Source organism: Peromyscus eremicus, chromosome 10, assembly GCF_949786415.1.
Source record: "Peromyscus eremicus chromosome 10, PerEre_H2_v1, whole genome shotgun sequence".
NCBI classification, from domain to species: Eukaryota; Metazoa; Chordata; class Mammalia; order Rodentia; family Cricetidae; genus Peromyscus; species Peromyscus eremicus.
In genome coordinates, this window is record NC_081426.1 from 10,148,288 (window position 1) to 10,171,849 (window position 23,562).

General features: G+C 37.6%; 1 protein-coding gene and 1 long non-coding RNA gene across 3 annotated transcripts in view; one reads left to right on the top strand and one right to left on the bottom strand.

Moving 5' to 3' along the window:
* Positions 1-23,562, bottom strand: part of Vps54 (VPS54 subunit of GARP complex) — a 91,353-nt gene that overhangs the window by 44,147 nt on the left and 23,644 nt on the right. For both annotated transcript variants that reach the window (XM_059275378.1, XM_059275377.1), the window contains exons 4-7: positions 23,003-23,081; positions 20,340-20,374; positions 12,394-12,525; positions 8,381-8,766 (exon numbers count right to left, since the gene is read on the bottom strand). In XM_059275378.1, coding sequence (XP_059131361.1) covers positions 8,381-8,766; positions 12,394-12,525; positions 20,340-20,374; positions 23,003-23,081 — 632 coding nt within the window. The remainder of the gene's footprint in view (positions 1-8,380; positions 8,767-12,393; positions 12,526-20,339; positions 20,375-23,002; positions 23,082-23,562) is intronic.
* Positions 1,903-11,310, top strand: LOC131920904 (uncharacterized). Its single transcript, XR_009381795.1, has 3 exons — positions 1,903-3,567; positions 8,375-8,554; positions 11,144-11,310. It is a non-coding gene; the product is annotated as an uncharacterized LOC131920904 (long non-coding RNA).

The following is a 23,562-nucleotide window of genomic DNA, read 5'->3' on the forward strand; positions in this document are numbered from 1 at the left end:
CATTTCACAATGCTAGTTAAAGACAAACTGTCTGGAGTTTATTCCACCTTTCCTCATCGAAGCTGCTTCAGATTAACCAGATGTGGCTGCCTACCAAGCAGTTCGGGGATTAGAGGTGTCCCCCTACACCCACATATCAGGGAAAATAAAAAATCCATTTGTTTCATTGACTCCTCCAAAACTTAAGCACTAATAGCCTGCTGATGACCGGAAGCCATAAGTTTGAACACATACTTTGTATGTTGTGATGTAGTGTGTATTGTGAAACACGTAAGAAGCGTGAAAGGTTGTTTTTTCTCCCCTTTTGCACTATTGGAGCTTGAACACAGGCTCTCACGCATGCTGCAGACCAGGAAGGCCGTTAGCTGTGAGCTCTCTCCCCACCTATCATTTTATCCTTCTTCTGAGACAGTTTCTCACTAATCTGTCCAAGCTGGCTTTAACCCACTCTGCAGCCCAGCAGCTCCGGGATTTCCTTCCACTGTGACAAGCGGCGTACTGGAGAGTCACTGCTCGCATGATGACCGTGTCACCCAGGAGCTCTCAGTACTCAGCCCCCACCACAGAACAGCAGGTGGTTCTGCAATGACCGCAGCGCAGCCGGAGTGCAGTCAGCTGAGCATTTAATGCTGCCATCTTCGGGCTTGGTCACATCTCTACTGTGAGGGGTCATGCAATTATGTACTACCAGTTAAGTTCTGACACATTTTACTTTTTTAATAGGTGTGTGCTTTATGATAGAAAATAAAAAAATAGACTACTGTCTACATATATTTTATACACTTGTGACATACTTTTTCTAAATTTTAAAAATATTTTTAGGCTATACTGGTTCAGACTTTCTTACTGTCACAATTCAAAATCTGTGTTTTCAAAGGATTGACTTAATTGATAATGGGGGGATCTGTTTACAGGGAAAGACCAGCTGATAAACAATAGTGGTACTGCTCAGGGTACTGAGAGGGACAACCACGTACGTGCTCACTAACCTACCCACTGCTCCGCATTCGGCGCTCCTGTAAGGAAATCTAACCATTTCCAATTACAGAAAACAGAGATGACAGGAGAATACTGAAACATGAGGATGCAGTTCTCAAATACTTTGAAAAGGAGAAAATAAAAAGAATAAAGCAATATATCAAAAGGTGTTTGGAACACATGTTATTGGACAGTTCTATACTGCAACAAACACATTAATAAAACTGGGGATGAGCAGAGACGTGTCCTCAACAACTAGCTATTGGAAGATATCCATGACATGGAGCTGTTTTTTAATCTCATCTTTTAAAACTACATGAAATATTTCTAGCTGAAACAAAGTATTTGTAACTTGAAACAACTCAGGCCTCTGAGGAGAGTTGCACAGAACAAAGGCTGGCCCTGAACTGACGGTGCATGGGTGACATCCAGTTAGGTTCCTGTCCTTTCCATTTCCCTCACCTTCGGTGTGTTTGTGCTCTTCATTTGGTGGTGGCGGTTTTCATTTGTTTGTTTGTTTTTTCAAGACAGGGTTTTTCTGTGTAGCCCTGGCTGTCCTGGAACTCACTTTGTAGACCAGGCTGGCCTTGAACTCAGAGATACGCCTGCTTCTGCCTCCCAAGTGCTGGGATTAAAGGAGTGTGCCACCACGACCAGCTTTGATTTTTTTTTTTTAATATAAGGCACAATATAAATGTACATGTAAATTTAATACTGCTTGCTCTTCAAGTAGTTTTTATGGAGATCATAGATTCTCTTTTAATGCAGATTAGAAGCCAATACTCAAGTATATGTTAACTCTGAGTGTGATAGTCTTCAACAAATCCCACAAAAAATTCTGGTGTCAAGTTTGTATGAATGCACCTACTAATATTTGTTCATTAAAATAATAAAAAAAAAATTCTGTCAATTTAAGCCTAACATCTTAACAAGGCTCTCAGTCTTTATTTTATTTTATTTTGGTTTTTAGAAACAACGTTTCTCTGTGTAGCCCTGGCTGTTCTGGAACTAGCTCTGTAGATGAGCATGGCCTTGAACTCAAGAGATCCACCTGCCTCTGCTTCCCAAGTGCTTCGATTAAAGGCATGCGCCACCACTGCCTGGCCTCAGATAGTCTTAAAATAACTTGAATAGCTTCAACTTTATGCATCCTTAAATACAGATAATAAGAAGCAGATATAAACTTTATTTGTTATGCACAAAACCACAAAGATTTGTCTAAGCAGTTCATTTAACAAGTTTGTAGCCTGGCGCTGGACATGGTGGCACACTGGGGAGGCAGAGGCAGACAGATCTTTTTGAATTTATGACCAACCTCTTTTTCACTTTTTTTTTTAAGATTTATTTATTTATTATGTATACAGCATGTATGACTGCAGGCCAGAAGAGAGTACCAGATCTCATTATAGATGGTTGTGAGCCACCATGTGGTTGCTGGGAATTGAACTCAGGACCTCTGGAAAAGCACTCAGTGCTCTTAACCTCTGAGCCATCTCTCCAGCCCGAATTTATGACCAACCTGATCCACACAGTCAGTTCCAGGCCAGCCTGGGCTACCCTGATACCATGTCTTAAAATAAAGTATGTATTTTAATAATCCCTTTAGAGTGATAACAGATCTACTAAAATACAATACAAATATAATATTGTGATGGCTAATCTTGGCTGTCACCTTGACTGTATCTGTAATCAACTGAAATCTAAGCAGCTGGGCGCGCTAGTGAGAGACTTTCCTGACCAGATCATCTGAGGTGGGCAGACCCACCCTAAATCTGGGCCACAACTTCTGGTGGCAGTCCACTAAAAAGACACAGGAGAAAGCAGCTTTGCGCTTGGCCTGCCTGCCCTCACTCTCACTGGCAAGCTCATCCTTCCTGCTGCTGAGGTGTTCCTTCACCTGTGTTAGAACCCACTTCTTCAGGATCCCAAAGTTGGCTGACTTAAGACCAGCAGCTCTCTAGGAATTCCCTGCACTCCAGCTCGAGACGGCGACTGCATGTGAACTGAACCTGACTTGAAGACAGCCATTGTTGGGGTATCTGGACCACAACCAGTAAACCTCACTAATAAATGTATGTATGTGTGTGTGTTCATTCTAGTGGTTCTACTCCTTTATAAACACAAGAAAAAAAGAAAAGAATGAAGCGGTAATATCACTTTCTGAAAAAAACACTAAATCTATATATCCAACTAAAGTAAGTTAGAACAATTACAACACTTTCTACTTAGATATGGCTGAATTTATACATTAATTTGGATTTTCTACTAAGATGTATGTTCATACAGTGACCTTAGGGCTAGATGTATCAGAGAAACTTGTTTATTAATACAGTCTACAGAAGTTCTCGTTTTATCAAACAGTACAATCTCTTGGCTTCATCTCAAAGCATAAAATGTGCATGTTTTCTTATTCTAATGTTTGGAAACTAAACTGCAGATTATATAGGATTATAGGATCAAATAATATGTTGAATATCTTGACGAAACCAGTAATATACATTCCTTAAATGGAATCATAGGTGGCCTCTTATCGATGAAACCACAGAATGCTGAACCCCATAATTAACTCTGGATGCTGCCACCTCTTAGGTAATTAGGGAAGGAAGGGGGGAGGGAGGAAGGGAGGGAGGGCAGGCGGACGGGCAGGCAGGCTGGCTTATAACTAGAAAACAAACTAATTTCATTAATTTTTACCTGAAAATTAATTACTATGGTAGTTCCTTGTTCAGTAAAACTAGCATCACTGCCTATAACTTCAGTATCTATATCATAAAATCAGTTTGGTGTTCAGAGTTATCTGGGGTCAAGTAAGATGCTCATTCAAATATATCAAGCAAGTTCCAAGCTCTGAGGAGATGTCTGAGTCTCCCTTCTCCTGTTTTGTAACTAGCTGTATGACCTGAACCAACTTAGTTAGGTGCCTAAAGTTCACTCTCAGTACCCGTGGCAACATGATCGCACAGCCTATCTCACGGCTTCTGTAGCAGAAAACCGAACAGCTCATCCAATGCATGTACCACACTTGGTTCAGAATACTAATGAACTCAGTAAATGTTCGCAGTTTCTACAAACCTTTACAATAAAAAAAGCAAACAGATGTCAAAGTAATTAAGGCCTTTCTGTAAAACAGAAGAAAAAAAAAGCTGTGGCCTATCAATATTAAATGCATTCTTCGGCCCATACTGAGACTTTTATAGTATGTCTATGTAAGAATTTGAATACTGTTAACTTTAACAATACCTCTAAATTAATAATACAGCAAAAATTATATGTATTATTTCAATGACTACTTTTATTGCTAGGATCAAATATTTTTCTTTTCATGTGTGATAGTGAAAAATGTATGTATTATAATTAAAATTGTTCAGTATCGCAATAATTTTAAACGGTAAAAATTATTATTTTTTTAATTACAAAAACCAATAAATATATAAAACAATAATTGTAGGAATTTGGTATGAACCAAAATTTTCACCTGAATAAATTACTCTTTAGGCTCAGAGAAGGAATCAGAAAAGGAAAATGCTGTGATTAAAATTGTTGTTTAAAAAAAAAAAGAAATTTACATAGGAAGATGTAAGCACTTTAATTATAAGATCTAAATTTTAGAGAATTCAGTAGTGGTTATATTTAGCATCTCAATTCTGGCCCACATTACAGATTCTCAGAGAGCTTTGAAAACATATAGAGCCATCCCTTCTAGAAGTATAGCTTAATTGGCTTCAATGGGTGTGGCATACCTATCTTTAAAGCTCTTCTGGGAGCCTATTATGCAGCCAGGATTGAGAATCACAGGTATATATCTACTACAAACAGTAATGAACAACTAATTTTAAATAATTACAATTACCATAATCCAATGATTACAGAATGTTAAATACACAGAAAAAGAATATACCAAGAACGAAAATGTACTTTTTTGGGTAATATGTCAGATAATCCATAGGTTTCACAAATATGTATTAAGATGTGTGTGACGCAGCTCTTAAAGCCTAACAGAAGACTTTAAAAGGCACACATGATAATAAAGCACAGTAAGCTGCAGGAACATGTCACTAGAGGACATAAATGAAGCATTCTGAGATTTACAAGTCAGAAAGAAAAGCTTACACAGAAATTTTTTAGGTCAAAAGCTCTGAAATGAGAAAAAGAAAAAAAACATAAGCAATATTTTCTATCACTGACTAGAAATTATACAGAAAATGACACACAAACAATAATATTTGAATTCTTTTTTTTAAATAGGTATTTTTGGTAATATGACTATTGAAAGTTTGAAATAAAAGCCCCCTTAAAATGCAAGACAAAGATTACAGGCAAATGTAAAACCTAGACTGGCATCTATAAAAACAGAAGACTACCAACAATTTAACTCAATAATGACCCTTGGTTCTTCTACTAAGAAAGAGATGAAGGGCTTTTCTAAGCCATGCCCCATAAAAAAGTGACTAAAATATGACCTAAGGCATGGGAGAGTGGGAAGCAGGTGAAATTCAAATAGAAAGTTCTTAGACTTAAAAAGAACATAATTTTTTTTTAACCAACAATGCTTATATAAAAAAGAAACCTGGAGTGTACATTTCCTAATTGATTAGACAAAAGACATAAAGAATCCAAAATGAATTACATTTTCAAATAAAATTAAATGGCATTAAAATATCAATGAAGCTTTACAAGAAAATAACACTGATATTTAACAATCTTATAGTAAAAATATAAATCCATCAAATAGAACTTGCCAGAAATTTAAAATACAAAGTAAAATTTCTCAACTACCAAAACTCAGTCTCAAATTACTTCAAGTATGAATCAGGATTTGAAAGATATTTTCTTTTAGAGTTCTTTTATTTTTGAAATAACTTGTGTATGAAAATGCTTATCCAAAGTATAAATTCAACTCAAATTCTGATACCAAACTTTTACACAGTTATAACCATAAGAGAACTGACAGGTGATAGGCAGCTTTGCAGAAATGTTTACAGATAAATATCCTTTACACGTATAGGTTCTAAAGAAATTAACAACAGACATCTCAGCAAAATGAGACAAGAGCAACATCCAAGTTAGGGCACTCACTTGGGGTCACTGCCCAGTATGACAAAGCAATGGGTTTGACCCCCAAGAACAAAATAAGTAGTAAGCAGTTAAATAAATGTAAGCTTGGATTCTCTAATGCAATAAATCATAAATCACTGATAAACATCCAACTCGAGTCTTAGATTTTTTTCCAGACACCTCTGGATAACTACAGTCTTCATCAATATTATCGATCACAAACAAATGTATCAAATGAAACTGTAAGACCTTTGTGGTAAAAACTAGAACCGGTTTAGAATGTGAACTCAGCAAGCAAGCATTCAGTCTTTAATTCGGTCTCAGTTCTGTGCTGCCGATATCACGACTAGCGTGTGATAAACAAAAGTGAAACTGAGAGCTTCTGTCACTTCCATTTAAGTCTATTTTTGTAAAACAATGATAAAATCAACTATGCATTAAAATATCACACAAATTGAAAATAATTCAGAGGTGAGAAAATTAGAAATCATTTAGTCACTGGGGGCTCCATGCTCGGAAACCCACAGTAGACTTCAAAGGCCCATAAATCATCCAAACATTTATGTAAGGTATAATTTTAAGGAGAGGACTTTCAACAACAGCTTTTAAGAGCCTTTCAAAAAGCTTTGTGACTTAGCCTGTAACCATTTCTGCAACTAACAAAATCTGCGTTATGTTCCTAGCGCTGGAGTCCCACAGCAATCTGTACACAATCACACTGTGTTGGACGTACCCTAACTGCCAAGTCATGTGCTTAGCCCCCTCCCTCTGACAGAACACACAGCAGAAACTGTCAGAGCAGAGAGCGCCTCTGCTCTGTTCGTGACTCAAAACTCTCATAGTCAGCCTGACATTCCTAAGTGCTCACTGTCATTTCCTCAATGAATGAATGAATGAATCAATGACTTAATTCAATTTTGTACAAATTCTAAAGTGCTATCTAAACATTCCATATATATAATCTTAGTTAATGAGAACTTGTAATTCAATTAAAATGAGCTTATTTTGACTCTAACTCTCCTAGAAGATATTACATCTCTATTAACCTACAGAGCACATCCGTAAGACTGCAGCTGGAACCTCTTATTGCAAGTTCTGAATGAATCTGCACAAGATAAGAACTTCTATAAGAACACCAACACATGCTTAGTGTAATGAAATTTTGATGGCTGCAAGTGGTCTATAAATAATACAATTTCAAATAAAATATCCACAACTACAATCTTAAAAGTATTTTATGTGTAATTTCAAAGTCAAATTAGCTTTGTTTCTTTTTGTGTTAGTGGTAACTGAAGATAAAACTCACAGGCTAAGCAAGTGCTCTAACCATGAACAACAAACACCTGCAGCCACCACCACCCTGTTTCAGCGTGTGTGTGTGTGTGTGTGTGTGTGTGTGTGTGTGTGAGAGAGAGAGAGAAAGGTCAAGCAAGGGTGTCACCCCTTAAGCATCATCGACTTTGATTTTTGAGACAATCTCTCATTAGTCTGGAACTTGCTGAGTAGACTAGGCTGGATAGTCAATGAATCCCAGGGATCTTCCAGTTCTATTACCCTTACCAATTTTTTAAAATGTGTTTTCTAGAGATCTAATTTGGATCCTCATAGTTTCTTGGCAAGCACTTCTCCAACTGAGTAATTTCCCCAGCCCTGTTCTGGTTTTGTTTTGGTAAAGGTAGTCTCAAAGTAAGAACTTGGGAAGGACAGGTTTTTGGTTTTTTCCAATCACTATTTGAAATTCAAGACACAAACTGAAAATTAGAAATCCTAGAAAGCATTCAATTTCAACCCTTTAAAAAGATGTTTTATATTTATTTGTGTGTGTGTGTGTGTGTGTGTGTGCACGTGCCTGCTTATGCCATGACAACATATGTGGAGGTCAAGTCACTGGGCTTGGAGGCAAGCGCCTTTACCCCTGAGCCGTGTCATGAGCCTACAGAAATCATTCTAAATAATTTAAAGCAGTCTGCTTTCAAAGTGCTATTTTCAAATTGTAACTGGTTTTGTATTTATTCCATTTACTAGAATTTTTTTTTCCCCAGAGCTGAGGACCGAACCCAGGGCTTTGCGCTTGCTAGGCATAGGCAAGCGCTCTACCACTGAGCTAAATCCCCAACCCCATTTACTAGAATTTTAAGTTAGCTTCTGTATTGAAATATCGCTACTACTACTTCGTTTTTGTTTTGTTACTATAAGTAACATAATTATAACAGTACTAAGCAAATCAATCTGGAAGACAAAATACACATTTCACTTTGACTACATCTACACTTTTAACACTGTATATAAATATTTATCCTTGGAACTTCTCTGACATTACTTCTAATGGTTTACTTAACAGACATACCGGAAGCTGTGAATGCCTTGAAGCTCCTGCTGCAGAACCTCTTGAGTTGTTGCTATCAAGTCCAATGCTCCAACAAATTCAGAAGTAGATAATAACACCTGCACTGTAGGCTGAGTTTGGTGCACAGTGGCCATTAACTTCAGTTTACTGTATACTTTAACACAATTATTTCTGGTAAGTGCCAGTCTTAAAACATGTAGTGATCCTTCACACATAACTTTATCAATCTGTGCAATTTTATCTCGAAGCATTTTTACAGCCTGGGAAGTTTTCTTGAGGTAGTCCTGCAATTCATGTTGAGAGGTCATTGCATGAAAAAATGCTTCTGAACGTAGAGAGATCTGGTGAGCAATGTTTACTTCCACAATATCCAGATAATGGCTCAGCTTCAAAGAGAAGAAAAAATCAGATATGTCTTAAGTATATCATTCTTGACTATCCAAATACTTTCTGAAAATGGTAAAAATGTTCTACAAGTACTAAGTTCTATTGTGTGAATTGTTGGATTATGGGACCCTTGGAATCTGGCACACAAAATGGGAATCAAAAAGTGCAGCCCCAAGACAGGTAAATGTGAGAGCAAAGAACAGAAGTGTCCTTGCTGCTTCTTCCTTCCCAGGCACGGCTACCCTTAAATACTACCTCCTTCTCACAGTGAGCTGCTCAGAGTTTAATGGTAGTTTGAGTTCTAAGATTTCAGAGAAAATTATCTCCTTGGCCCACATCAACATCATATATCATTTATCTAAGTAGATGGCTATAGTTTACACTGAGCTTTTTCTTCTGTGTACTATCACATCTATTTCACATGCATGTATGTTTTCTAATTGTAACAAGCTTCAGCTACAATTAGCATTCTTGTTTTACAAATGAGAAAATGCAGAAGCATTAAATAACTTGAATATTGTCATATGGTTAGCAAGTGCCAAAAATAAAATATAAACCCGTGTCTGTCACTCAGCTCTTCATCCTACACTGCACTGTTTCAAAATGATAGCAGACCGACTGTTGAGTCACATATTACATACAACGATTCATTCAGATGCTTTCTTCAAGGCTGCTTATTTTACATTTCTGAAATAATTCTTTTATCCATTTGTAATTTTTACTCCAATGTCTTATACTCTTAGAAGAGTGATAAATGCCGTAAGTCATTAGATCATGTATACTATAGTACTACCAAGGCTAATTCTTACTGTTGTATATTTGATATGCTTTCTAAATTCCAGATCTGGAACTCTGAAACAGATTGCTTCCATCACTATCAGTCCAATACATGTCTACTGAACCACAGGGCTACCTTTTCTTTCTTTTCTTTCTAAGAGAATATGGCTCTTTTTTTTTACCACAGTATCTCCATTTCTCTTAGTTACTTTCAGATTTTGTAACCTAGGCACTATTTCTGAACCTCATAGTATTAAAAGAATTAATGAACTTTCAGTAGCTATGATTTAAATGATTAGAAGGTATTATTTTCAATTAATGGTCATTTACTTAATAATCTTTTTAACATCTAATGGGTTACAAATTAAGAAATTTTTATAATTTAATTTTCTTGAGCTCATACTCTTTTTCTTCTCATCTTCAATACAGCTACTTACACACTAAAAAAGCAACATGAATACAAACAGAGTAAAATAGATTTATATGCTCAAGTGGACTCAAATCTCAGAATGGCAAACGATGAATGGACAACCTTCACTTATGCCTTATATGACGTTGCCAATCTCTGGACTGTTATAATAGGTCTATAATTTTAAAGATAAACAAAAAAAAAAAACCAACTTTGTTCCTATGCACAATGTACTTCCCCCCATCCCCTGCAGTGCTGAAGATCAAACTCCGGCCCTCATATATGTGAGGCTCACTCTACCACCAAATTACATATCTAGCCCTGATTTCTTTTTTTAAGGAAAGTCTTAAAAACAAAAAGGTGTATATTCTGTTTTGTGGGAGAGAGGTGTACATGTCACAGCCTAATGTAGACATCAAAGGAAAACCTGCAGGAGTCATTTCTTTCCTTCCACCATGTGATCTCAGTGCTCCACTGCAGGCAGTCAGGCTGGAGAGTTGCATCTTTGCCCACTGGGTCATCTCATCCAAGAAAAAACTTTCTTAATGAAGACACAGGGCAATGATTTGCATTCCATGCAACCCACCACATCCCAGACCAGCACTTCGGTAACCCAAAGGAGGATACAGTATCGCTTTAAAGTCAGCAGGGAAACTCACTCTACTCCACTACAGGAGGCGCTCGGAAGTGCTATCTTTTAACTCTTTCATTCCTACTCTAACAAAGCAGAATGAAAAGGAGTGTAAATACAACAAACCTGACTCTGTGACTTAAAAAGCTTTTAATTTTCATCACTTTAGTTACTTTAAATATTCAGAATGAGAAAAGAATTTCCTATGAGTTTTAAAGAGTTTTGGAATTCATCAATACTCCAATAATCCACTCTTTTCAAAAGCTAATACTTTAATAATTTGTTTCCTATTAAGCTGACCTAAAGGAAAGAATTTTTAAAGTACTCCTAAAGTATATGTATAATTAATAAGATGGTTTTTTTTTTTTTAAGGTCTTATTCTACCAGAGAATAAGACTCTAAAAGTGAAAGTGCAGTCTGGGAATAAGGCAACATATATCATACACCACTGTTTATAATCAGTACAAATATTTATATATATATATATTATATATGCTTATATGTATTTTCATAAGTGGAAATTTCTAAGGAAAAACAATGATCTTATTTCCATTTACAGTTATGAAAAAAGGAATACACATGGTTCTTCCCCACAAGTCTGCTCAGGCTCCCTAGTCTCTTCCTCAATTCCTATGGAGAACTGGACCCAGCTGATTGAACAGTCTTCTTGAGGCTTTCAGAGGCCAAGTAAGGCCACAAGCATGAAATAAATGTCCTTAAGGATCAGTTGGTTTTACAGGCTCTAGGCCAAGTGCTGAGAAAGAACAGAGTCACTCAAGTCTTACAGGGTTCTTGATATGCCTAGAGTTCTAAATTAGAAACCACTTCCAAGATGTTTACTCGAAGACACAGCAGCAGAGTAAAACTGAAGATTGTTGACCGATGATATGCAAAAGACTAGGCTTTATAAAGCAAAAATACAGTGTAGTAGGGATATCATATTCTAACTAAAACATTTTTGCTTCAAAATAATGATCTTCAATATGAAAATGAAGAAAATAGCACTTCACAAAGTTGATTCACTGTGCCTTTAGATCATTGTTAGAGTTAGCTGATAGATAACTGAAATATTTGGGATAAATGCAAAGCAATTTGTTAACTAGTATATTCTCTCCACTACAATTCCATCAACTTAGGGCCAGTGAGATGACAAAATCACTTGCCATCTAAGCCTGAGGACTTGAGTTAAATGTCCAGAACCCACATAAAGGAAGGAGAGAACTGACAACACAAAGTTGACCTCTGACCTCTGCATCTACACAGTGCCATGTACCAATCCTACCACATATATCTCATACACATACAGTAAGTTTTTTAAAGTAAAATTCCACCAACTGACCTCTGCATCTACACAGTGCCATGTACCAATCCTACCACACATATCTCATACACATACAGTAAGTTTTTTAAAGTAAAATTCCACCAACTTCTATTTTAGGTAAGAAGCACTCAGTAAGCTTTTCTTTCATTCCACTGAGTTAAGATGCCACTAACTAATCCATCAGTTAAAATCAGAGTTATTATTAACTATGACTGGCAACAAAAATGAACTTAATAGGTAGGAGAGGTAGGTAGTGGTAGAGTACTTGACCTAATATGGATGAAGCCCTAGGTTCAAACTCAACACCAAGAAAGAAAGCAAGAGGAAAGGGAACAGGAAAGATAAAAAAGGGAGAGATAGGGCTGGGAAGGGAAGAGAGAGGAGGCGAGAACTAACGTAGAGCTTAATAAAGAAATCTGAACTCTAAAACTTAGTACCACCTAACCAGAATAAAGTTTGCTGTATGGAAAAAGTCAGCAAGAAATTACCTTTTCTTGAAGCAACTTGGAAGAAGCTGCATCACGATTTCCTTTTCCACCAGCAGTATTAAAATGAGACCAGGGTAAAACTGAATTAAAAGTTAAGGAATCGTCCAAGGCAAAATCTGGTTTCATAAAAATCTATCAAAAGAATGCATTGTCCCCAATTAGTTAAATATCTTCTGTATATCCATTAGCTCTTACAACAACATTATATTACCATTAAACAAAATTAACTTGGATCTTAAATATGAGAGGCAAAAGCAAAAATCTCAATCACAAAAACTATTTCTCACCAAATTAAAATGCTCATATAAGATAGAAAAATGGGGCTAGGGAGTCAAGAGCACTTGTTGCTCTTGCCAAGGACCTGGGTTTGGTTCCCAGCACCCATGTTAGAAGTTAACAACCATCTGTAAGTCCAGTTCCGGGGGGTGAGATATCATCTTCTGATCTCCACAGGTGCCAGGAACACATGTGGTGCACATACATAACACAAGAAAAACACACAAACATTACAAAATTAAATAAACAAACCTAAAACACAACAAAACAAAAAGAGAGAAAAATGTAGCTGAAGTGGTAGAGCATGCTTGTAATTCCAGTATTCAAGGAGCTGAGGGAGGAGGACTGCCACAAGTTTGGGGTCAGCAGTGAGTCTACAGGCAGCCTGGACCACACAGTGGGCTCCTATCTATAAAAGTAAATAAATAACAACGGAATAAAGATAGAAAAGTGCTTTTGCCTTGACCAGTGTGGATCGCTGTAAGCCTGCATCAGTGAATCCAATCATACATCACATCCAGCCAACAGTTTTTAAAAGTGTCAAGTGTCAGTTTTCCCCAACTTCTACTTTCTCCTGCTAAAAATTCCTTCAGAAATGATGTTCAGAATAAACAAAAATCTAGAACCCAAAATTCAGTTATGACGAATGTTTACATCCCCATAATCCACATTCAGCTAAACAGTGATTTCCTAAGGATTTCATGCGTCTTCTCTCTTCATCTTCTCAGCACTAAGCAATTTAACTCCACATTTATCTCTGGTTTACAGGAATTACCTACTAATATCCCTGTCTAACACAGAGAAAATCTGTATTGTGCCAGAGGTATTAACTTCCCTGTTTAAAACTCAGTGGATTTCTACCCATGAACTAACTATAGACCAAATAATCTACAAAGCATCTAAATTTCATCATTTACTGGGGAGATAGGAGGAGGGAGGCCAGATTGTCCCACTTACCTTTTTATACCTTTATCACTGCCCCCACCTATACATTACATTCTAGCAGTACAAATCACCTTCTGTATTTTCTTAGGCTTAACTAACTTGATATCCTTCAGCCTAAAATGCCCTTTCTTGCTTATCTTCCTGTAGAACAAGACCCAATCAAAACAGTAAAAATATGTCTCTATGTACAATCCAGACACTAACCATCCCACCTCTGAAGACAAGTATACCATAAACAATTATATATCTCAAATTTCAAAAATTATTTAATATGCATCTGTGATGACCACATGTTCTTACAGTTTGATTTATTAATAACCAAACTTATCAATTACTGTGTTCCCTAACATCTAACAAAGAGCTGAAAACACATTTTAATTTACTAATATTTGTATTTCATTTACTAATTCATTACATCTATATAAAAAAAACTAGTATGAATGCAATAAGGAAAAACCTAATTAGGAGTAGGAATACGTTTTCTAATCCATGCTTTAACATTATAATTAAAAGAATGAGTTCAATAAATATCTATTAACTGTCCATTATGTTAGGTATTAAGGAAGAAGTAGAGATAAATTACTACCCAGCTTCTAATCTCAAGAATTATCAATCCAAGGAGTGTGATAGAGTGTAAGTGAGTGTGTGTGTGTGTGTGTGTGTGTGTGTGTGTTTAATGTTGTGTACTCCTAGGTTCCACATCAGGTAATTCAACTGAGAATTGAAATTATTCAGGAAAAAAAGCTTCTATATTAAGCTTTTTTGCACAGGCACATATGTGCAAATTTCATGCAGTACATAAGGGACTGGGCACTGGTACACTTTGGTATTGGGGGAGGAAGGTTTCTGAAGCCTATTTCTTGTTGACGCTAAGGGGCAATGTATAAATATCTTGCAAGAATAGCAATTTTCAGCCGGGTGGTGATGGCTCATACCTTTAATCCCAGCCCTTGGGTGGCAGAGGCAGGCAGATCTCTGTGAGTTCGAGGCCAGCCTGGTCTACAGAATGAGTTCCAGGAAAGGCACCAAAGCTACACAGAGAAACCCTGTCTCGGGGGAAAAAAAAAAAAAAAAAAAAAAAAAAAAGAATAGCAATTTTCTTAAGGATCAGGTTCCCTAGTGACTCCTTTCGGCAAAGGAGTAAATTGTGTTCAGTTGGAAAGAAGAAAACACATGGAAAACTGCCTTTTAGAAGAAAAATTTGAAGGATTTAAATACAGGGGCGGGAGTGGGGAAGGTCTTCAAAGAACCAGTGTAGGTAAAGCGGGCACCAGCCACACTGGCTGAGGTTTACAAGAGACATGCAAGGGCAGAGCCCAAGGGACAGGTCTCAGCAGGGCGGGGCCAACCATTCCCAGTGCTGACTGACAGCTGCAACTTCACCTTCCAAGTGCTCTCCCTTCCTCGTCTCCCACCCTCCTGTCTCTGTCTTACTCTACTCAGTACCGTCACAACCCTCCCGAGAATCTGATGAAAACAACAGACATCCTCCAGAGGTGGGGGCTGAGGTACACTACTCAATCTAACAGAAGTTCATAAGAAGAAACTACCTCTTAATAATCTGCAGGAGTGGTAAAATCCACAGTATTTATGATTTTAAAAGAAGACACACCTACAAGCTAGTGATGAGGAAGGGACTACTAATGTTTAAAAGAAGAAGAAAACTGTAAGTCAATTTCCTGTCATTTTAGAAACAGGGATACAAGAAGCTCCAGAGAGGCGCTCCAGAGAGCAGCCTTAGTCTCTGTGGGGTAGGAGGGCTGAGGGAAGGTGAAGACAAACAGCACCTAATGATATCACAGCACAAGACTCCATAACCCTGGAGCAAAGGGGCCACTAGCCAAACACCAGCTAAGAGCCATTCGGAATCCAAACTAGACCTGGCCAGAGAACTTCTCCATGACTAAACTATGAAGTGAAGAAGAATGCTAAAAGCTGCAAGGAAAAAAAATGGCACCTCACAAAGACAGGAACATCACAGTAACTTCGGCCACCCTAAAAGCCAGGCAAACCCAAATGGGACTTTTCAAGTCCAGGAAGTAAACAGCTGCCAGCCAGGAGCACTCTACCCGGAGCAGCTCTCCTCCGACTGATCAGTACACTCGGCTGTTGATGACAGCACAGCCAGCACCACCGAGTCTTCAAGGAGCTCTACACGGGAGGGGCATGTGCAAGAAAACCCACTTTCTACACGGGAGGGGCATGTGCAAGAGAACCCACTTGTATGGGGCAGCAGCTCACTCTCTCAGACAAAGCCACACACTCGTGCTCTTGGGTGTCCCTACTTTATCCCAAGTACCTCATTCCTTCTCTTAACCTTCTTGCTTACAATCTATATTAAAAGCGTCTTTTAACAAGCCCTGAATACACTTAATAAATGAGTACATTCCCTGAAAGAACAGATGAATGAAGAAGAGCTGGGAGAGAATCAGTCATGTCTAACCCAGTGAACCAGCTAACCGCCAAAACTACGAGGGGAGGAAGCAAAGAAAAGCCATAATCCAGTCAGCCAGGATCTCATGATAAAATCATAGGAAATAACAAGGTTGATTTTTAAAAAAAATAATCTCAAATGTAAATAAAAACTGAGACCCACTCAACTAGCAAAGATGCCTAAAGACTGAATGTCAAGTATAATCGATCTACCAAGCAAATAGAGCCAATAAACAAGCAGTTAAAAAAAGTTATTTTTATATCTGAGAAAATAGATTTCAAATAAAAACAAATCAAAAGAGATAAAGGAGGACACTCATGGGCCTAGAAAGATGGCTCAGCAGTTAAGAGCATTTGCTGCTCTTACAGAAAGGACCTAGGCTCAGTTCCCAGCACCTACATTACGCAACTCACAACTGTCTCCAACTCCAGTCCCAGGCAATCTGATGCCCGCCTCTGGCCTTCACAGCCACCTGCTGTGGTGCTATTTTGTTGTACTCTAATAAAGCTTGCCTGAAGATCAGAGTACAGAGTCAGCCACAGTTAAACACGGAGGTCAGGCAGTGGTGGCACACACCTTTAACCCTAATATTTGGGAAGCACATATACCATTAAACCCAGCACTAGGAAGGAAGTGAAATGGCTGGGTGGAGAAAGGCATATAAGGTGTGAGGAGACAGGAACTAGAGGCCTTTCGGCTGAGGACTCAGAGAATTTCAGTCTGAGGATTCGTGGAGTTGGTGAGGTGAGAGGTGGCTGTGGCTTGTTCTTTTGTCTCTCTGATCTTTCAGCATTTACCCTAACATCTGGCTCCAGGCTATTATAAGACCATTTAGGATTTGAGCAACAACATGCACATACATGACACACAAACACACAAGCAGAAACACACACACTTTTTAAGAGGACACTGAGCAAAGGGAACAATTCACCAAAAAAAACTTAACAATTACAACCATTTATGCACCAAATATGGGTGCTCCTAGTTACATAAGATACTGAAAGAGAAAGATCACATAAATCCTGACATAGTAACAGTGGCAGAGTTCAATACCTCACTCTCATGTCTACACAGGTATCCCGAACTTAAAATCAGCAAAGAAAGTAAGTTACACCATGGATTGCCTGTATGTAACAAATATCTACAGAATAGTCCAACCAGCATCGAGGCAGTGCACATTCATCTCAGAAGCACACAGAACCTAAACTGATCCCATCGCCATTAACAAGCACAAGCACACACACTGAGAGGATTCCTCGTATACTATCCACTGTAGAATGAAAGTAGAAATCGGCAGGATCAAAAACTTCAGAAAGATCACAAATACTTGGAGACTAAATAGTACAGTTATGAAGGACAATGGATCATTGAAGAAATTTTAAAAGAAATTTAAAAGTCCCTAGAAACAAAAGAAAATGAAAACAAACAAACAACCTATTTGGTCCTCTGGAATAGATGCAGGAAAGATACCTGACAAAGTTTAGCACACTTTCAGGATAAACGTATTGAAAATATTATGCACAGACAGACCATACCTCAAAATAATAAAGGATATACATGGCAAACCTGCAGCCAACATTATACGACATGGGAAACTACTGAAAACATTTCCTAACATCTGAAGCCAGATAAGGGTGTCCACTGTGTCTTACTCAATATAGTGTTCAAAGTCTTAGCTAAGTCCCCAAGACAAAAGAAAGACAGAAAAGGAATAAAACTAAGAAAGGAAGATGGTATTTCTATTTTCAGACAACAATTCTATACTCAAGAGCCCTTACAGATGCTACCAGAAGCCTTTTAGAATAAACACTTTCAATGAAGGTGCAGAGTACAAAATTCCAAAATACAACAACAGAACAAACCAACCAACCAACAAAAACACTGTCTTTCATAAATATCAATAACAAACTTGCTGAGAAAGAAATTAGGAAAAGTAGCTGGGCAAGCTGGCACATGTGTTTAATCCCAGCACTCAGGAGGCAGAGGCAGGTGGATCTCTGTGAGTTCAAGGCCAGCCTGGTCTACAGAGGGAGTTCCAGGACAGCCAGGGCTGTTCCACAGAGAAACGCTTGTCTCAAAAAATGAAAATAAAAAATTAATTAATTAATTATAATAGGAAAATGACCCTAATCACAATAGCTCAAAAAAATAAATTAAGTACCTAGGAATAAAGCTAACCAAGAAAGTCAAAGATCTTTTCAACGAAAACTTTAAGGCACTAGAAGAATGTCAAAGAGACTGGGTGAAGAAAGACCTTCCTTGATCTGGACTGGCAGAATTAGTGCTGTGAAAATGGATATACAACTACAAACAACCTCAGATCCAATGCAATACCCATCCAAATTCCAATCACACTCTTCACAGAACTAGAAGAAAAACTACATTCATATGGAAACACAAAAAAAGCATACATAGCCAAAGTAACCCTTAGCAAAAGAACACTTACAGTAGGTATCACAACATTTGAGCTCCAATTGTGCTACAGAGCCACAGCGGCACAGCCAACACAGTACTGGCACCAAAATGGACATTTGGGCCAATGAAACAGAACATAGGACAAAGAAATAAACTCACACAGCTACAGCCACCTAACTTCTGACAAAGCTAAGCCCTCAAAGATGTACACTGGACAAAAGACAACCTCGTCAACCAACAGTACAGGTGAAACTGGACATCCACCTACAAGAGAATGAAAACAGACCCACAGCACTCACACTGAACAAAATCAAAGTACGTCAATTAATTTAAACCCTGGAGTACTGAAGCTGCTGCAGGAAAACAGGGAACACACATCAAGGTCTAGACACAGGAAAGACCCTTCTGAACAAACCTCCAATCATACTGGAAATAATCCCCAGAATTAACAAGTAAGACGACATGAAATTTAAAAAGTTTCTGCACAGCAAAAGAAACTATCAGCAGAATGAAGAGACATCCTACAGAGTGAGAGAAAATCTTCGCCAGCTGTACTTTAGACAGGAAATAAATATCTAAAATACATGAAGAGCAAAAATTAAACACCCAAATCCAAAACTGTTCAATAATGAGTAGGATAATTAGATGAATAGATGGTTTGAAAGAGAGAAAAAAAGACAGACAGCGGACCAATCAGTACTTTAAGAAAGTGTTCAACATCCTTGGCCATCAGAGAAATGCAAATTAAAACTACTTGAGATCCTAACTCACCCAAGTCAGAAGACAAAAAAAAGACAACAAATGTTGCCAAAGATACGGGAAAAAAGAAACCCTTATTCATGTGGTGGAAGTATAACACAGCAGCCATTAAAGAATCAGTATGGAGGCTTCTCAGAAATTAAAAACAGAGCTAGCCATATGACCTAGCTATACTATTCCTGGGCAAATACTCAAAGGACTCAACAGCCCACCATAGAGACACCTGCAGACCCATTTTTATTGCTGAATTAGTCACAATAGCATGGAAATGGGACCAACATTCCACCAACAGATAAAGGGATAATGAAATGTGGTATGTAATATAAAAACACAAGAGAATTTTAACTACAATGAAAAGTGGAATAATGAAATTTGCAGGAAAATGGATGGCCCTGGAAAGCATATTAAACAAAGTAACACAGACTTAGAAACTCTGACAAAAACTACACTCTCTCTCATATGCAGATCCTTGCTTGCAATGTTTACACATAAATGGTGTAAGTAGGGACAGACACATGAAACTAGAAAAGAGACTAAGAGGGGGGAAAGAGGGGCTAAGGAAGTGGGGTTGTCAACAGGTCATAAGTACAAGAAAAGAAAAAGGAGGCTATGAAGGTACAAGGGAGTGTCAGGGAGATGGGGTAACAAGAGGGGAGAATCAACAAAAGCAAATTTTGTTTCAAAATGCCATAATGAGCCGGGCGTTGGTGGCGCACGCCTTTAATCCCAGCACTCGGGAGGCAGAGCCAGGCGGATCTCTGTGAGGCCAGCCTGGGCTACCAAGTGAGTTCCAGGAAAGGTGCAAAGCTACACAGAGAAACCCTGTCTCGAAAAACCAAAAAAAAAAAAAAAAGCCATAATGAATCCTAATATTGTGCATGCTGATTAAATATTTTACATAAAAACAAAGAGGTAAGAGTCATTTATCTGAAGAAATCTTCAAATTAAAGTAAAAATTAATTACATATATACACAAATATATAAATATATACACACACACATCCTCAGAAGGGCAAAATAATCTCACTTGTCAAAAGAGAGTCAATTGAAAGTTTCTTATAAGGCAAAATTAAAGACTAGATATTAAAAGTGAATTCTTATTTTTATGTTTCATTACCTTAGGTACTTGTTCCAGATCTGTCCTGGATTTATCTATGAAAAAAAGTAAAAGGAAAATACAATTTTTCATATTTGTTTTCATTTTATATTCATAAATATATTTGGAAAACTTTAATATTACACTGGGTTAACTAGGTAAATTTAAGTTTTGTCCTTCAAGTATCCCTCAATCTACCTACGATCTCCACTACAGCAGGCCATACTGAACAAGACAAATGTTGCAAATAAACTTACCAGTTAGCAACAACAGCTGGAGCCATTTCAAATCTTACTGACGCTCTTTTCATTAAGTTTTTGTAAAATTAGGTATGGTAGCTATGTGGTTTTAAAAACTATATTAAATTCTAAAATAGAAAGATGGGGCTTTGTTATTGTTGTTGTTAATTACTTTTGTTTTCTGAGACAAGGTCTTGCTTCATTGCCCAAGTTGGCCTAGAACTTACTATACAGCCCAAGCTACCCTCAAACTCACAATTCTCTTGCCTCAGCCTCTCAAGTTCTAGGATTATAGTTGTGTGTCACCATGCTCAATTAGAAATATTATTTTTATTTTATTTAAAATATCTACCACTTTATTCTGAATTTTTGACCAAAGGCTGATTTTTGATAGCATATTAATTTTCTTTTCTGACATCTTAGTTTATGTGACCTAAAAATTTATCTACAATAAATTTTGTCTTCATCCTGCCAAGCCAATCTCTGATGACGTATCTCTTTTTTTCTCAAATTGGCCTCTCTACACTTGGACTCTACCTCTGCATGTCTCTTCTGTGAGTCTGCTTTTATACATCACCTTGCCTCTCCATAGCTTCAAATTCTTTCCTTAAATGAATTATTTTATCTGTACATGGAAATATGCTCATTCTCTTCTACTTACAAAACTGAGAAGATAAAACATAGGACCAGGAGTGGACTGAAGCAAGGGAACAACTTCAGAGGCAAAAATGTAAGGAAAACACAGGTGTTCAGCATTATGCAAATACCTCTCCTGCCTCATCCACTCAGAGCTCATCAACTAATCAGTACCTTACCTCATCCCTACTGATGGTCGGCATTTCTTGCCCATGTACACCCTTCTTACATAGTATCAAGGTTTCTGTAACCACTATTCTGCTCTAAAGGCTCAGTCTAAAAATCTGTCAAATTTTAGGAGACCTCTCAGCATGCAGAGTGTTCTGACACTGTCACTTAGCTAAGACTCTCGTAGCTTTTCATTTCTACTGTGGAAATCACTGTTGATTTTCCTCTCTCTCTCTGACCACTTGTTATTTTAATCTCCTTCAAGAGTACCTCATTTTCTAACTGCCCCTTAAGTGTGACCATTTCACAGTATTTTATCGTTGGTCCTTTCCTTTCATTATTCACACCCTATGGAAGTGATCCCATTGACACCCTCAGACTCAACTACACGCCTCTGTCGATCATATTATAGTTTCTCTGATACCAACCACCATGCCTACATTTCAGCCTATCCTGAGCTCTCGATTGTCAACCAGATTTGTCTTTCACTGCAGACTGGCAGCTCAACTAGCCTCCAGCTCTTCCAGAATGCTTCCTGCCTCTCTCCCTGAACTGGACTCCCCACGTAGACAGCTGCCCAAGCATAAAATATAGGAGTTACCATTGACTCATCTTGTTTCACTACCAAACACTGACTGATCATTAAGACTTGTGCCCAGGCTACTTAGCTATCTGTTCTAATTTCTTCTCTACTTCCACTCTGTTACTGGGGTCACATCAGTTCTTACTCGTATTACTGCAATAGCCTCTATCTTCTCGTCTCCAGTCTTACCACCATATAATAACTTATTAACTGTTTTCATTAGGAAATGTACAATTATAAATCCAACCATGCCTGGCTAATAACAGTTTGTAGTCTGATACTGTCTTTAGAAAGAGTAAAATTACTAAGCATGACATACAAAATTCTCTATGACCTGACCCCTTGCCTATTCCTTTAACTTCATTTCTTACTCCTAGTAGAACCAACATATGAGATGCTTGCAAATCTCTGGACATGCTTCATTCTCTCTTGACTCTATGGTGTATACACTGTTCTTGTGTGTGTGTGTGTGTGTGTGTGTGTGTGTGTGTGTGTGTGTTCATTCATATTCATTTCTAGGAAACACATAAGCCCTACCAAATACATAAATGTTTCACACTAGCTAATTTAATCATAATCATCAACTATGGGACACTTTCTTAAGCTTAGCAAGAAAGGGTGTGTGTGCAATCTTATAAAGCTGAAGTGACTAATATATGGTGTTGCAATTATTGGTTCATTTCCTTAAACTCCTTGAGAGCTAAGACTCTTTCTTACTCTTTTATTTTTTAAGCAACAAGCAATCCACCAAGCACCAAGAAATTAAATATTTGTAAACTGAAGCATTACACTATTATCACAGTCATGATCATTCTCTAAGAAACTTTGTAAAAAAATTATGGTCTTAAACTGTAAAGTTAATTACTAGAAATAAAAGCTAGAAATACAGCCTAGCATACACAAGGCCCAGGTTTCAATCCCTAGCACTACAAAAATACACAAATAATTTACTGAAAATAAAAACTGTAGATATGATAGAAAACAAAGTTCCAATGTTAACAATTTGATCTTTAATAGTTGAGCTGTGCTTATTATCTATAAATAGTATACATACATACCATGAATATGTAAAAGAGTCCTGTCAAAGGTATCTTTAGGAGGACAAATATTCTTACATCTCTCATGAATCTTCTCTCTCTAATAAAAATACAATGAAGTAATAATCAATGCTATGTAGAAATATGATTATTCAAAGCATCCACATGTTTTACAACATAATTAAAATATACCAAATTACTTCTGAAACTTAATATAAAATCACTAGCCTCTGAACTTAAATACAAATAGAAACGGAACCAAACATCACTATGATCTGAGGGACAGAGTTACAGCTCAGTAGCACACACGTGCCTAGCTTCTGTAAAGCAATGGGTTTTACCCAAGCATCAAAATAATGAAAGTTTCTTTTCTTTCCAGGAATGGCATTAAAAAAGACACATGGGAGAGTGGAAGGTGGAGACAAGGCAACACTTAGCCTGTAGAGTTCAAAGCTCTAGGAGCATTCTGTCAGTTACTTACTTACAGATCGTTTGGCAAGGCAGCAGCTATACCACTCTGCACTCCCACCAGCACTGAATGAGAGCTTCTACTGCTCCCAGTCCTTGCCAACACCGGTTCT